This window comes from Cyprinodon tularosa, unplaced genomic scaffold (genome assembly GCF_016077235.1).
Source record: "Cyprinodon tularosa strain WSP-4 unplaced genomic scaffold, ASM1607723v1 ctg707, whole genome shotgun sequence".
NCBI classification, from domain to species: Eukaryota; Metazoa; Chordata; class Actinopteri; order Cyprinodontiformes; family Cyprinodontidae; genus Cyprinodon; species Cyprinodon tularosa.
In genome coordinates this window covers 203,617-218,021 of record NW_024039460.1, presented here as the reverse complement: position 1 = coordinate 218,021, position 14,405 = coordinate 203,617, and the positions used below count along the sequence as shown (strand labels likewise).

Here is a 14,405-nt window from a genome sequence, read left to right as displayed (position 1 = left end):
GGACATGTCTAATTAATTCTGTCACTTTTTAAGGTAACTTTACTTTTTAAAATTTTTGTCTTACCTTTTTCTTAGCACTTTTTACATAAAGGTTGAGTTAACTTCTTGATCAGGCGCTTAGGTGAACCCTGTGCACAGTTAGCCTGACTAAACAGGAGAATTTCTTTCCAGTTAAAAGGGAGTGTTTCTCTCCACTGTTGCTGAATGTATGCTTGGTGTAAAGGATTGATGCAAAGTCAATGATAGAATGCAAGCGAATGTCTGCTGTCGCCACACACACATCCTGGAGAGCAAAAGTTAATGACTACACTGCAAGAACCATCTAGAAATAGGTAAAACATTTTTAAATTAAGTGTATTTACCTTTAATTTGAGTAGGTAAATAAGATGATTTGCCAATAGAATGAGTAATTTTACCACAAAAATAAGATAATTAGATAATATGCACTTGAATGTAAGACAAAGCAATTGTTTTTTTTCTTATTTTCTTTTCTTATATATGTAAATTGTCTTGTTCCATTGGCAAAGTGTCTCACTTACCTCCTCAATTCAAGAAAAAATGCGTAATTTGCAGTGTAGATGCAGTCAATTGGGTTTTCTTAGATAGAAAACTTTTTGACTGTAATTCTTGAAATCTAAATTGAACATCTTGAATTTTCTAACAATATAATAAATAATAGCTTCTTTAATATAGCATGTAACATACATATTTTATGAAAGTAAAAAAAGAGCCCAAGATCTTGCACGTTTGAGCCTGTGTATGTTTAGTCTGACACTGTGTCCACACTTTATGAGTAAACTGATGTTCTAAGGGGCCACTTGAAGCCATCATCACATCCTTTAATGGCCAAGTTCATGTCTATTCTCTCCCCATAGCTCATCTCTTCCTTTGGTGTGCAATAAAAGACCATCATGTCTATCTTCTATTTTCTCATTTCTTGTGCTCATCCATCTTTAGCATGCCCACTTAATCAGTTTCTCTCCAGTCTCTCCCTTTCCCGTCATTCCTCTCCAGTCGTTTACCCGTTTTCTTTCCTCCTCCATCATTCTTTCACTACTCCTCTCCTCTCCAGTCACACTCTAATCTCTTGGTCTGAAAGGTGTTTCCTGAGGAGGGCAAGCGGGAAGACAGGCGGGAGTGATGGATCACTTGGTGGACGCTTCACTTTGTCCTCACTCTGAGGCGGGAACAGGGCGGTGATGGGACGATAAAGTCCAGGCCTTGTTAAGCATTTATGGAAAGTCAGTCTCCCAGCTGCAGCTTTAAGTTGCACTTTGCAGTGACTATTCTCAGAAATACTCTGTATCTGTGCCTAAAGGAGTTTGCAAGACTGGCTCGATATATAAAAGCAACAGATGAATGCTCCTGTGAGCCAAATTCTTGGATTATTTCATTCAGCTGTGGTTTGATGTCTGGCAAATGTTTATTTTTTCCACTAAGCTTTTGGCTTTTTTATATTTTGAATTTGAAAGAGGCTCAACAGTCTGCAGTGATCAAAAACACCTCTTTTTTCCTGTTTTTTCCACTACAGCTGTCAATCTGTCCATTCATAATACATACCTACAGTTGCATAAACTCATTAATATTTAGGCTTTGTGTCTGGGTTAAAAGCTGCAAGAATTTTATTATTTTTTTTAACATAAAGTGAAACAAGATCGGCTATTACCTAGAAGTGCTTCACATTCAAACCAATTTGTAAAAGTTTACAGTTTTGCCACTCTAATGGTTTTGTAACCAGGCTTTGCACCCCCAGGTGCTAAGCGTGGTTACACAACTTTGGTACATTAAGACGAGACAGGCAAGACAGATAAGCAGGGAGGAGAAGCTGTCCGACAGCTGCCGGCCTGGTTGGGTAACACTCAAGCAGGACCCCCTGAGAAGAGCCCAGCCTGGGGTAACGTCTGCACTGCAGTCAGGGAGGAAGACTTCAAACGCAAGGCTTGTTCAACCTCTGGCCCTCTGCAGCTCCCTCTCCCACTGTTCTGCTGAGCTCCATGGGGGACCTCTGAAGACCTGACCAGCAGTTGGCCGTTTTTTCTTTTTTTTTGTTTTGGTATCTGTTGGCCCTTACCAAGACTAGATATGCAACATTACTGGAATTCAAAGCAACAGTGTGGTTTCACTGAGAAATGGGTTTAACATCCATATAAAATTCCAATAATTGATGCTCTCCATGGATTTATCCAGATATAATGATTTCACTGTCAGAAAAAAATAAAAACTGTAGATGGCATTTCTGTTTGCATAAGTCCCAAATTCCTTACAAAGGAAAATATGAGGAGCTAACAGAGCCATCCTGCTCTGTTCCCAGAATCAATGTTCTGTAGAACCACCTGTCACTGCAACGTCCGCTCCAAGTCCACCAGGGTGTGTATGTAACCAGCTTTTTAAGTAGGGAGAGTAACATTTTTGCCCCATTATTTAGCTCCATCCATCTTCCTGTCGAACCTGACCAGCCTGTAGTTTCTGCTGAGGCAAAGCTTCCTCACAGCATGATGCCACAACCACTGTGTACCATGGGGGGATCTGGGTTAGTTTTCTGCTATTTCCCACGCATTTTCCATGGAGTCTAAAAAAAAAATTAGTGGTGGTCATCTTTCTATCTCAAATGAGGTAAACTGCAAACTGCAAAGAGTCTTCCATAAATGTGAGCTTTGGTGATGGCAGACTCTGTAGCATGAGCTGTGGATTTCTGCAGCTCCCCCAGAGCTATTGTGGGCCTCTTGCCGTGGCGAGCTGACATAACCGCTTTGTTTATCACATAAAACACCATTAAACAAACTAGATGCAAGTGGTTGTAAAAAATAGGAGTGGGGATCGCAGCAATGGAAGCAACACAGTGGCACCCTCCTTTACTCCTTAATATTAACCTTCTACATAATTACTGCCAAAGAAACCCGTGATGAAATACATGCATCTTGTAAATAAATATATTTCTTATCAGCAGCACACATTATCTGTTTATTTAAGCTTTCTACCAAGATTAGAAACCCAATTAAAATTAGCAAAATTTATATATATATTTTTTACTTTAGGGAGGTTTTTATAACCAGGAGACTTGACTGACATGATTATCCAAGTGTTTATAGTTGCATTTGGAAGTAGTAAAAGGTGCAGAAATGCAAGCAATCCATGCTTTCATAAAGCTGGTTTGGAATTTTAAGAGTATTTTCACCCTAATAAAACAAACTTTAGGGAATAGAAATGCTGTAGACATTTGAAGAAAAACAACAACAAAAAAACAGCCTCAAAGCATGTCTGCCACACCTTTTAGTCCTGATGCAAAATGTAAAAAAAATCATGTCAAAACAGTCAAAAACTGCTCCTGCCGCCAGAAATCTAGGCATCAACAGCTGATGTTCTGGGCTCTGGGGGCCTCAGGGACCCAGGGGGGGACTCAGCTGAGGACATATCTGCACGCAAAGCAGCCACAAACACATCCAAAAACACACAGGATCTGGTGGCAGACAACAGTCACCCTGTCATCTTTGATTGCGGTTCGCTCATGTTGGAGGAGCGACACCTCGCACAAAGCGGAGTGGGGCTCAGCCCCCCTGGTGCCACCCTGCCGCCATGGAGAGACTGCCAGAGAGTTATTTCAGCTCAAAAGAGCAAACACAGAAATCAGTCTGTCAAAAGGTTTCTAGTCATGTAAAAATAACGCCAAACGCTATCGTTTGCAGTTTATAATCAACAAATGTGATTAGGGTTTTAGCTAGTCCAAACTGGTTTGATAAAGAGCAGTTAAAAAGGAGCAAAGCCAATAATCTGTTATCACTGAGTAATTTGTGATTTTCAGTCAAAACTGTACTTCTAACTACAAACTAACAATAAACCTGAAGATTAAAAACAAATGCAAAGGAAGGTTAAAGACTTCTTTTGGGTTAAGCTTCCAACTTATGGAGATTAGCTTTTTCAATCTATTCCAGTTTAATGTAATTATGTTCTTATCAGTTAGTAAATCTGAGGGAAGTTTGGGCTTCAGGCTACTTTCAGAAGCCTGTGGGCTCACATGTGTTCGGCAGATGGCAAAGAGAAAAAGGCACGGATGTTACTCAGCTGAATATATATATATCTCTCACAGACCCTCCAAGAATGTCCACACAAGGCCAAGCATTATGGCATCTGAGGGCTGTGCTGCCTGCCACTGTGTAGGTGCTGATGTATGTTGACATTTCATCTGGATAAAATGCATTTCTTCCTTATATCTGTCAACCCTTCCTACCTACCTTCATTTTGTCTGTCACTTCTTCCTTCCTTCCTTCCTTTGTCAGCCCTTTATTATCTTATTCTTCATCGCTTATTGTACTGCCAGAGGACCACATGCAGAGGTTTAGAGCCTTTGTGTTAGTTACAGTTCCATAAATATTTACCACTTGTGGGATCAGAGCTTTAAATATGCAGATGTTGCAGAAACATACAAGAAAAAAAAAAAATCAACCCTTACATTGTAAAAGTGAACATGAAGATCTTTAGTTCTCTTTTGTTTTTGTGTAATTTTTAATAAATTAATGTGTATTTGTCATATTTGAGTTTTTGTCTTTTGTTTTTATCTGGACCTTGAGTCTAAATAAAGTATCTTATCTTATAATCCATCCCCTATATATACAATTATATGTTGGAAAAAAGATGCAAGATGATACAGATGACATATGATTGTTATAAGCTAAAAAATGCGTTGTTCAAATCCTGTGTTTTTCTATTTCTATTCCTTTAAAAAAAAACAAGACTCTCAGGTACTTTTAATCTGCTTTAGAGATTGATTTGTACTTAAAAAAAGAGTTACTTTTAATAACTGTAAATGTTGCTGGTGCACAGCCAGCATCTACAGTTGAAGTTGTAATTTTAGTAGGAGTATATATGGATAAATAACCATATAAACTCAGCATTAACTGATTATTTAGGCGTTTTAACCCACAAAGATCTTTAGAAATACTAAGGAAAAATGTATCTAAAATTGCTTAAAGAATTTTAAAAAAGACAACCTTCCAGGATGCAAAGCATAAAAAAATTTCATGCGTTTTGTGTTTGCAAACATATTACTAGTTCATACGAATTTATTTCCTTCCATACCCATGGAGGGAGGATTTCCTTTGGCAAGAGATCTCTATCAGTTGCTCTTGTCTACGTGACGTAAACCTCCACGGAAGACTCCCCCCACCCCCCGGACACGTACAGGTTGACACTGGCTGATTTGTTGGGTTAGCGTGTGTGCATCAACAAAGGGCAGGCTCCAGGAAAGATCCGATCTGATGTTTCATCAGCTGTTAGTAAAGGGATCCCCCCTTCTATCTCATCAGATTTATAGCATCTACCAGCAGAGATCCATTTGCAAGCTGATTGAAGCTGTGTGAGTGGGTGGCAAGGGTGACACTTGTCCCTGAAACACACACGGAAGTGTGAGAATTTGTGGATCTGGTGTTAAAACAAATGAATGAAGTATTTTATCATCTCTAAGGTAACAGACAAGGAATAAAGGCTTGAAAATGAATTAATGAGTTTCAGTATCTGAAATGAGTCACAAAAATATTTTTATAAACATAGCCATTAAATAAATAAAAATTAATAATTTTAAACCCATCTGCAATTTTATCTTTTTTTGGGGGATAGTCCATAAAATATATCAAGATACGCTCTCTTTAGTTCTACCCATCCTCACATCAACTCAAAACAGCTTCCCTATTCCCACAGATCCAACAGAATCCCATAGCTTCATGCTGCCCCCACTATGTGAAATCCTGAGAATGTTTTCAAGATGATGTGCAGTGTCATATTCTGCAACAATACCTTCTTTTTCCAATTTCCTTAAAGAGTAATTTGACAATAATTTGGATGAAAAGAGGAGTGGAGCAAATGCTAAAAATGGCCTAAGTTTGGGAATCGTACAAGGTCTGTTTACAAAAACTGAGCACCCTCGAATGTTTGCTGTGTGGGGGAAACAGGCAAACAATGCCTGGAGGAGTATAGTGGAGGTATAGTTGAAGATTTTTGAAAAGATACACCCTCTCCACTTTAAAAAAAATGCACATGCATGACCCTGTACCCACACTCGAGCAGGAACGCCTATAAACGCTTGCGAGAGCGAGCACAAGCCCATTTCTCCTCATGCACGCTGTTTAAAAGTTGCTGTCTGCATCGCTCATACAAGCTTACTTACTTACTTACAAGCTTACTCCAAAAGAAAATCTGCAATCCTTTCACTATGTCAGACTCACCACGGGTAAGTGAAAATGGTGATGAGCAGGTAGGACGGCCTTATGTAAACACATCACCAGAATGTTTCACAATTAGTAGGACCACTTATTTTGATGATCCACCCAGAAAAAGAACATCCTCCACTATACCTTTAAGACCTGGTTTGGAAGTGTATTTATTACGCCTAATAAATACACCATGGACAAATACCTAAACCTACCTTTGCAGCTCCTCCAAACTGGTTGGCTTCAAACTAAAATAATAATATTCATTTTAAAACCGTGGATGTCAAACATCCTTGTTTTCCTCCTTCTTCATGATTTTGCCCACACTGTGTTTGTTTACCCCGACTAAAATACAATGGAGATGGTATTCAAAATGTCATAAAACTGTAAGAGCTTATGATGGATAACTTTTTTTTTTGCAATAAATTTCACCATAATAATCCATAGAAACTGGATTTTCTGAAACGCTCTTGGTGGGATCAACAAAAAGAGCGACGCCTTAAGGTCTGTTCATATGTCAGGATTTCAGGGGCTGCTAACGTTGACCCCGTATTGTTAGATGCTCCCTTTGTGGTCGAACCCTTCACTGTACGGAGCGAAGGAAAAGAAAGGCCTCCTCTAACAGTCGGTCATGCCCCAGTGCTCCTGGCAACAACAGGTCCCAAGGACGCAGACCTGCCTGCCCTATATTGGCTCGGCTCTCCATTAGCGCTGGCGACACCAGCCCCCCGTCAGCTGTCCCATTCAGGGCCGGGCCGGCTCTTTATTAAAGCTTTGATGGCTGCGTAACAAAGAGGCGTCCTATGTTTAGATGATAGAATGTAAGCAAGTGGTTTTCTGCTTGGGCAACGCAAGACAAAGAGCTTCCTTCTGAATACAGGAGAGAACGCAAGCGAGAATGAGTGAGAAAACTGGAGAGGGAGGAAGAAAAAAAAAAAAAAAAAAAGAGGGATTTGCCCGAAACTTGGAAAGTAACATCAGATGACTCTTTCGATGGAGTAAAAAACTGGGAGCTGGTATGATGCTTTAGAGTAACCAACTGAGAAATGAATACTGAGGAATGTTAAGCTAGCAAATCAAAAAGTGTTAAAATATAGCAAAAATGTACAATATCATTAACTGCAAACCATTATATCAACTAATATTATACTTCATATTGAATAAAGACTAACTTTTACCAACTTCAATGGTTTTGCTAATTAATCATTTGGTTGATTTAATTTATTGTAATTCTAGCAAATGTCACTGTAACATCTTGCAGTTAGAAACATACTTTTTATATTTTGGTTTTTTCATTTTCTTTGCACACAACTACATGTAGAGTCATATAAAAACAGAAATAATAAAAGCCTGATATTATGAGATATCTTCAATCAATATTTACAGACACTGAAAAAAAAACAAAAAACTGTGTTTACAATGAAGAATACATTTAGTTGATTTAAACCATCAGCATGTAACAGCTCATATATTTGCTTTGCACACATACCTGGTCATGGCTGGCTTGGAGGGTGCTCCCGGTGCCGTGGAAAGTCATTTGCACTGGGGAAAGGGTCAGATAGGTCACGAAATCCGCCCCACTCTGTGCATCACTGTATTGCACCTGAAGGAGAAACCAAAAATACTTCTTTAACAAACATTTTCTAGAAACAAAAACATCACATCCTTCAAAAAGGAGGTGTCTTTATTGGGATTTTATGTGTTGGACCAACAGAATATAAAACCCATTTGTAAAGGGGGGTGGAAAATAGATTTGCTTTTGTTTGTTCTCACCCTTCTTTACATTTATACAGTTGAATAAAACACAACCCACACTGTGATTGTCACCAAATAGCATTTACTCTCAATTACCCACCAACACACAGAAATGGCAACGGAGAGTAACAAGTGAAAGTGCATGTGTGGTTAAAAGGGGGCATCCGAGGTAGTGATCGCATTGCTAGTGACCCATCTGAATTGAGAGGTTAACTCCGCAGGCATTCCTAAATGCTGCGCAATCAGGACTGTTATGACATGCCGCTCCTCTGGGACTGGCTGCTCCTGAGATGGAAGAGCTTTTAGTAACACTGGCTGCTCTCTGTGCCCTACTTCTCACTGGCCTAGTGTTCGCTTTTTTCACTTGCCTGAGTTTATGTGTTTTCCTGTCCTACTTATGCCTGGGACAGCTGCAGGCATCTTAATAAATAGCACACATAACTATGACAATCGAAAGAAGGGGAAATATCTGACTAACACCAAGAAAAGGAGGCACCAAATGACATGGAGAGGACATTTATGATTCCTCCTGGCTTTTTGATGCTATGAGAAAAAGAAAGTTAAACATCTCACAGGTGTGTAAGATACCATATTGTCCTGTAAAGTATCTATGGCATTAAATCAAAGACTTGTATAGATGTTATTAAGATTACTTGGGAGAGAAATACATAGCAGTGGAAAGGCCGACAGGAAAGGAGGTATGAGAGACGGGGAGAGACATGCGGCAAAGGACCACAGGTCAGATTCGAACCCGGGTCTGCTGCGTCGAGGACTAAGGCCTCCGTACATAGGTCATGTGCACTAACCACTGTGCCACCTGCACGCCCGGAAGGAAAAGGTTGTCAAAAAGATAATTAGGTATCAATACCTGAAACGGATGGCATCAATGTAACCCCTTAAGGACATATTTATAGCACCACTACAGCAGTGTTGTTTCCATCAACTATTGCAAAATAATTTCGTTGACGCTCCTTTTTTTCCTGATGATAACGAGAACTGACGAGCTAAACATGGATATTTGATGATGGGTGTGAGTTTTCGTTAAAGCGATGAGACTAAATAAAAGTGTTAATGGGGAGGTCTGTCAGAGATTTAAAATACAACATTGTGCTGTAATCAGCTAAGCAGTATAAGCCGTGCTGCTGCTCCCTGTTTGGTCATGCAGCCCACCTGGCGTGCAGAGCTGCGTATTCTGCAAGACCACAGATGGACTGTGGCAGCAGTGCAAAGAGTGAAAGTAAGCCGGATAGATCTGGTGCTGCATGCTCAACTCTGACAAACTCTGCTCTTCCTGCTGTGCTAGTGCAGGAATACATCTTTGCCCATGCTTAGCTCCGCAATGATGATTCGCTCTCAGCAGTATGGCTCTTCCTGCCCTCGCTACTTCAACTACTGTATATGTGGCTGATCATCCTCTGCCAAGCGTATAAAATCCCTTTGTCTAACTATTAAGATTTCATCTCCTCCAGCTCACAAGAGGTGATGCTAAATCTTTGATTTCTATCAAAAGGAATCCCTAAATTATATCCAAAGAAAATATTCCATTGCATACTGCTTATCATTTGATTAAACTTTAAGTGAAAAAGTAAAGAGAATACTGCTCTCTCAGTTCTTGTTTCTATCTATTCAAATATGATGTAAATGTTTCCTTGTATCGTCATTAAAATATATCTATTTCCTTTGAATATTTCAACATTTCAGTTAGCATATTCATTCTATTTAGGGCTGGATTGCCATGGCATTACAAGGCAATCATGTAGCTTCCCTGTATAATTTTTCATATCAGTATTCATATCATATTTTTATATTCATCTATTTTCACCTCTGAGCAGCAGTAACCGAGGGGAGATTTAAAGAAATAAAGCCAAAATTGACAAAGTAGAAAAAAGAAAGTTTTTGGTTCTTTGCCTTTTTTGGAGCAATGAAGATTTTATTGATCCGTGTATAATGCATAATTCATAGTCAACCAGGAAGTGTTTGCTTTTGGATGAAACCCTTATATGTGTAAAACTATTCCTTTATTGTACATTTTGTTAGCTTTTCTGTCTGCTATACTCACCAATATGATGTGTTTAACTAGATATGCCATTTTCATAACTTTTGTGAGATACTTTTTTATAAAGTAGAGCATTAATTCATAAAAAATGTTATTTGAATTCTATAAATGAAAGTTTTCTGCCCAAAAGCAATGATGAACTGCATGACAGTATTCTATACCCAGCAATTTTATTATCTAGGCTAGAGCTGTCAGTCTGGTAAAGAATCTGGTTGTTATTCGAAATTGTAAAGGTTAGCTTTATGAATTACAACATAAAACTGACTAAAACCCTTTTAAAACTGGACAAAAAAATTCTGATAGACTGAGATGGACTGAGCGAAAAAGCCATGTTTTCAATCTTTACCTGTAAATATCAATAAATATATCCGTTTAACTTTAAAATTATGTAACAGTTTGTTTTTATGGTTTACCTAAAATCCCTGTAAAAACACAAGAAAATGTTGTGATTGTAATGTAAAAAAAAATGTGAAAAAAATGTTGAAATCTTTTTTGCTATGCTCTTTATTTTGAACTTCCTACAGTGCAAAGCAAACACCCACCTGACTGGCAAATAGGGCTTAGATAAAAATGATGCAAATTTGCATTATAAAAAAAAAAAAAAAAAAGCCTGTGGAAATAATATTTCATCTCAGCATTTGAGTTCACGTATAATGAATGTCCTGGCTTCCAATCTGCATATTTATGTTGGCAGAAAAGTTTTCAAGTCTTTTTATCAGAGAGCAAGCGAGTCATAAAACAAACCTCCACAAGCTTATGTGTGCTTAAATCTCTTCACCGGATCAAAGTTTTATCTTATCAAGACCCTTTACTTTGCCACTATACATGCTGAGCTTGTGTGCATGCACATGCACGCACATACAGCAGCCGTATATGATCTGTGACTGAAAGCTTCCAGAGTTGTGTGTCTCTTTCTCTCTGGATGAGTTACGACCAGGCAACCAGACACATGGAAGTCTGTCTGCCTGATCGTAATTCACACACAGGCACAGAGAGATATGAACATGTTTCCACGAAAACACGAACAACCGTGCGGCGCTACATGCAGCGCATACGTACAGCACATGCTGGCATGCGTGCACCCATGCTGGTGAGATGAGATGGGCTCTCAGTGATAAATCAATGCAATCTGTTATGAGGATGAATGATGAATGCAGTAAAGCGAGCCACGGAAAAAAAGCCTTCCCAGACAGGTTAATCCCCAATAAATTGTCCAGACTTTAACATAAACGAGAAAAGGGCAAAGATAAAAAAAAAAAAAAAGGTGGAAAGGAGAGAAAAAAACCCCGAACAAAGCAGAGTGAGTATATATAATGATTTGGTAACAAAAGCTTTATGGTGAAAATGTAGGAAATCCTGTATGTGAATGAGTTATGTGAGAAAGCATGGAGTGTTTGTTTATACGTGACTGTCCTGAGCTCTTTTTCAGGTCTTTGGATAAGAGACCGTGATATATGGGGTAATCACCCTGAATAGTGGGCACTTTGCTTGGATCATTTTTTGTGGTCTGTCAAAAGTCTGGCTGAGGGGGGAAGGTCCCCTCATGAAGCTGGAAGAAGTAGCTGATTTAGTAGTAATAGTAGATTTTAATTTATCATCTAGTTCATAACACCTGTAAAAGAAGGGTTATGGTAGTCAAACATTGTGGTTTTTCAAGTGATACGACCTAAACATTATTATATTGTTAAGTGTTTTCCTTTGAGGTCTCCCAAGGGGATTCCTCTTTATTTTACTCTTGATTATAAAAAAGGAGTTCAGTAATTTAATAACTTGACTTTTGTTGGTGGCAGTATAATCCTATGAAGATGTTTTAATATAAGGAGTGCAGGTACATGAAATGTAGATGTTGAAATAAAAAGGTTTAGTTGTTGCTATAAATGACTAAACTTCACTTCAAATAATCGGTTAGGTAGTTTAAACCTGGTTTTCTAATTGGAGCTGTGTAAAACATATCCTAGTCTAAATTGATTATCATGTTAATTCGTAAAGATCGATTCATTGAACCAAAGATCGAATTTTTTAAAGTTCATTTTTTACAGTGATCTTTAACATGTAAGCTGGCTCGTCTCCAGTAGGTGGCAGTAATGCACCTTACGATACTGGCTAAAGAAAAATAAGGAGAAGATAAAAAATGTTCCATGGTTTCGCAGAAAGATGGAGTTTTAACGAGGCATTGTGCTATTCGGGTAACGTTAGCCTCAAATATAATGTGAACATAGGGGATCTTGACAAAAGCAAAGCAATTTAGAAAAACATGCAGATCAAAAGTTAAATTTGTGAAAATACAGTACAACCAAGTCAGGAACAAGATATTGCTTCATCACCTGGAAATCTTGTCTTAAAAAAATAAGCCGCACAGAGTATAAAAAATGCAGACGTGTATATTGTAAGTGCATAAAACGTAACCCACCCAACTCCCCACCAAATAAACCAGAACTACCAGCCAATCCTGCAGGTTCCTAAAAAACTAACAGAGACAATTGCAGCCTTTAATCAGCAAATATATACAGCAATATTGAGTTGTTGAAAAATAATGGTTTCAGGCGGCTAACAAGAGTAGCACAGCTGCATTATGCTACGGTATCTTATAAAGATCTCTTTGAATAATCATTGTGAACATGTAAAACTCTGTAAAAGAAATAAGATCCTTGCAGCCTTTAATACTATTACTTTACTAATTATGTTTAAATTAATCCCAGCACTCAAATACTGAATTGGATTGAATCAAATTGAAAATAATTTATTTTGAAATCGTGCAAATCGGGAATAAAATTGATTCTTGAAATTTGAATCCATATCCAGCTCTAGTTAAAATAGGACTGTAATTCAAAACACACAGGTCAATCAAAACTAGTTCAGCTTCATGAACACATAAAGCTGGATTATTTTTACCTTTTAAAATGTTCGAAACCAACTTTGAGTCTGAATTCCACAGCATGGAGCCTGAGTAATACCAGGGTCTAACTACTTTGATCATATTTTCTCATCAATTCTCAACTTTCTTTAGGACAGATGCTCTAAGTTCTTTCATGTCAAGGTTGGTGGATGCTGTTTTGGACCCAAATGCAGAGAAGAGGACGCAGGGATGATTGCTTGCAAAATTTAATGAAGAAGTAAAAGTACAGAATCCGTAGTCCAGAACCGATCGACAAGAAACTTTAGAACAAAAACACTAGGAGACACTAGGGAGGAATAAAACTAAAGAATGACGAGGCTCCAGCAATGAGTACCTGAATAAAAGGTCTATATGTGGGAGACAAAATAAATGGGAGGAATAATTGGCTGATAGGGAGCAGGTGTAGACAGAATTATCTAGAAGGAGCTAAATGGAAAGGAAAAGACACTAGGGGGCAGCAAAACTAAAAATAGAAAAAAATATGTAAATCCGGAGAACATCACAGTACAAAACAAAGCATATTTGAGAACCGAAAAAATTAAAACTTAACAAAAAAAAGGTCCAGGAAGTAAGATCATAACACTTTCCCTTCTTTCAAAGATTTCAAAACAACGAAAATGAAAACGGTTATAGAAACCTTTATCTACTACAAAAATTAGTCAAACTTCTGGAAGGTCACCAAGATTCACCCGTTTTTTTTTTTTTTAAATCTTAGTGGCTTTCTGATCAAATCCCCAATGTGTCTGATCTCTCTCAGGAGTAACTAATTACTCTTAACTAAAGGCAGGAAACAAAGTTCACCGAACTGCTGACATCAAAAGACGCAACAGGATCATTTCATTTGTGATGATTTGGCAGAAACTGGAATAACGAGCACCTTAGAAAAACAAACGGCCTATTCTCAAATCCAGCCCGCTTGTTTTGAGTGCATCTGTGAGCGCATGCATTCTAAAGAGCCCGGACTAATCATCCCTGGTCCCATCACAAAACACAGCCTCTAATCCACTTCCTTCTGAGACAAAGAAGCAGGAGAGTTATGCAAGGCCTGCAATTGATCGGCGGGACTAATGTGGAGCGACCTTTGACATCTGGCTTCTAAAGCTGGATGGCTCATCTTCCAATGGTCCTCTTCATTCAAGCAAACATAAACATGCACAAACCCCGAAAAAAAAACAACCAGTCACTGTTTATGGAGATCGAGAAAATCAAAGTTATGTAAACAAATATGCGGGTCAACACCCAAAATTTAAAATCCGTAATTAAATATAGTAGATATGCAAACACTGGGAAAGAAAGAAAGACCACACAAATCAGGAGGAGAGAGTTTCACAATATTTTCAGAGAATTTTCTAAAACAAACTCTTAAAGGAAGGGTTGTTGCATTATCTTAGCTTAAATACATGGGTTTCACAACAACACACAACTAGTAGGAAATAACATCACCCTAATCGTTGTCAAGCAGCCACTAAGAAAAGCTGACATTGTTGGTGAAGATCCA

General features: G+C 38.3%; 1 protein-coding gene across 1 annotated transcript in view; it reads right to left on the bottom strand.

Annotated features, from left to right (window-relative positions):
• stau2 (staufen double-stranded RNA binding protein 2) overlaps positions 1-14,405 on the bottom strand; it is a 120,272-nt gene that overhangs the window by 23,334 nt on the left and 82,533 nt on the right. Inside the window, exon 13 of the mRNA XM_038268656.1 lies at positions 7,690-7,803. Coding sequence (XP_038124584.1) covers positions 7,690-7,803 — 114 coding nt within the window. The remainder of the gene's footprint in view (positions 1-7,689; positions 7,804-14,405) is intronic.